Source organism: Priapulus caudatus, unplaced genomic scaffold (assembly GCF_000485595.1).
Source record: "Priapulus caudatus unplaced genomic scaffold, Priapulus_caudatus-5.0.1 Scaffold452, whole genome shotgun sequence".
Taxonomy (NCBI): Eukaryota; Metazoa; Priapulida; class Priapulimorpha; order Priapulimorphida; family Priapulidae; genus Priapulus; species Priapulus caudatus.
This window is the reverse complement of record NW_014577513.1, coordinates 131614-133803: the sequence shown is the minus strand read 5'-3', so window position 1 is coordinate 133803 and position 2190 is coordinate 131614. Positions and strand designations below refer to the sequence as shown.

At 42.4% G+C, this 2190-nt stretch overlaps 1 protein-coding gene across 1 annotated transcript in view; it reads left to right on the top strand.

Annotated features, from left to right (window-relative positions):
* LOC106810557 (homeobox protein MOX-2-like) overlaps nt 1-2190 on the top strand; it is a 10108-nt gene that overhangs the window by 4325 nt on the left and 3593 nt on the right. Inside the window, exon 2 of the mRNA XM_014813939.1 lies at nt 970-1103. Within this exon, the coding sequence (XP_014669425.1) occupies nt 970-1103 (134 nt within the window). The remainder of the gene's footprint in view (nt 1-969; nt 1104-2190) is intronic.

Genomic DNA, 2190 nt, shown 5'->3' with positions numbered 1-2190 from the left:
ATCCCATCCCATCCCATATACCATCCCATCCCATCCCATCCCATCCCATCCCATCCCATCCCATCCCATCTCATCGCATCTCATGCCATCCCATGCCATCGCATGACTTGCCATGCTATGCCATCCCATCCCATCGCACCGCATCCCATCGCACCGCATCCCATCGCACCGCATCCCGTCCCATCTTATCCCATGTCATGCCATGCCATGCCATGCCATCCCATGGCATCGCATGCCATCCCATCCCATCCCATCCCATCCTAAACAGTAAAAAATAATAAGAAATCAAACGATAAAAGACATTAAATATAAGAAATTAAAATTAAAAAGTAAGAAATTAAAAATAATACATACTAAAGAGGTAGGTGAAGGGGAAAAAATGAAAAAAGGGGAAAATAAGTTCCCCAGCTGGGGCTCGAACCCGGAATCCCGGTGTAGGAGACGGATGTTCTAGCGATTAGGCCACTGCGTCATTAAAGTTAAACCCATGGATTCACACGTACGTGATGTTAATCTGTACGTACCGCCATAGAATTTTTATGAATTTTATTTTTATGAATTTTTATAGAATTTTTATGAATTTTTAACTTTTTAACTTTTTTAAATTTTTATTTCAGCCAGAACCACCTACCAGACATGCTGATTCTGAAAATATCTTTAGTTTTTCTCTAGGCTGCGGAGTTCTCTGTCGGCATAGAGCATCGAAAGATCCAGACACTCTATCTACCTCTTCACCTTCCCGACCTCTCTCTTTCTCTCGCGCTCACTCTCTCTCTCTCTCTCATTATTTTCGCGTATAGAAAGACATTAGGAGTCACATTCATTAATACCGACTACATTTGCTCCTTCGGATGGTTCCATTTACTTTCACGGAGTTCCCGCGGGGGTAATATTGGGGGTCTGACATCAAATTTCTGGATGGTATGTTTTCCGGTTCTAATCACGTTTTATTGCAAATGTTTTATATAGCACAACGGTGTACAGAAGCTGTGCATTCCTGAATCCAGAATGTCCGAAGACCATGAGCCCGGTGTCCGGCAGTGAAGCGGAATTTTGTCCAGCTATTTTTCCAACGACTGGCGACTTTACCTCCTGTAGCTCTGGTACGTATCAGATACGTATAGCTATATAGTTGCCTCCGTGTTCTGCGCATGCATTATAGTTAGAGCCATGTATTTACTTGTTATTGCTTTACATACCCATGTACAACGCTGTACCCGACGACTCTATGGCTTAATTAATTTGTTTGTTCGTTCATATTTACGTATTTAATTAATTAAATATTTTCCGTGATGTATCTTAGGTGCATTCCGCCTCCAACGATTTTGCTAATTATTATCAACGATATTAACAAATATTATGGCATTCATACATGCCAAAATTACCGATAAAAAGATTAATAATACGTTCCTGGTATATTAGCCTAAGAAACATGACGTCTTGTGCATATAACGCATGTGCGTACGCGGTTGTTTGCGTAATGACGTAAGTGACAGTAATACGCGAAACCCCTGTAATTTAGCCGCGAAATAGTAACATCTTATAGCGACATAGCAGCACATAGCATGCTGATTGTGGATGACCGGTATAAATAACGCCTCTACAATATATATAGTTGATGTGCGTCACCACACTGACATAATACAGGAGTGAATTATAATAGATCTATTATTATTCAGTCCTGATATAATATATATATATACACACACTCACATATATATATATATATATATATATATATATATATATTAAGAGCTAATAATACTTCGAACATCTTCATGCCTAGGTACAATCAACTTGTGAAATATATATATAAGTACCCACGGGGATTTGGTCATGGGTTTGGGACCTTTGGATATTGCCGACAGCCCGTATCTAAGCAGGTGACCGGCGGTGCTTGTGATCGCCGTCAACAAACCACGGACGCTTATGCAACTGACCAGCGGCTCTCCACTTGTGTAAACACGCGTGGCAATGGCCTGCCCGATTGGCGTGTCGTTGGTCCCGCGCGACCCGTCGTGGGAACTCTCCCGTTCGACACAAGATCCCGTTAGATGAGCGACGAGTGACGCGACGTGTCCAAACAGAGGCCGATGTTTATTTCGACTCCCTGACCGTGACGGATCACTGTGTGTGTGTGTGTGTGTGTGTGTGTGTGTGTGTGTGTGTGTGTGTGTGTGTGCGCGTGCG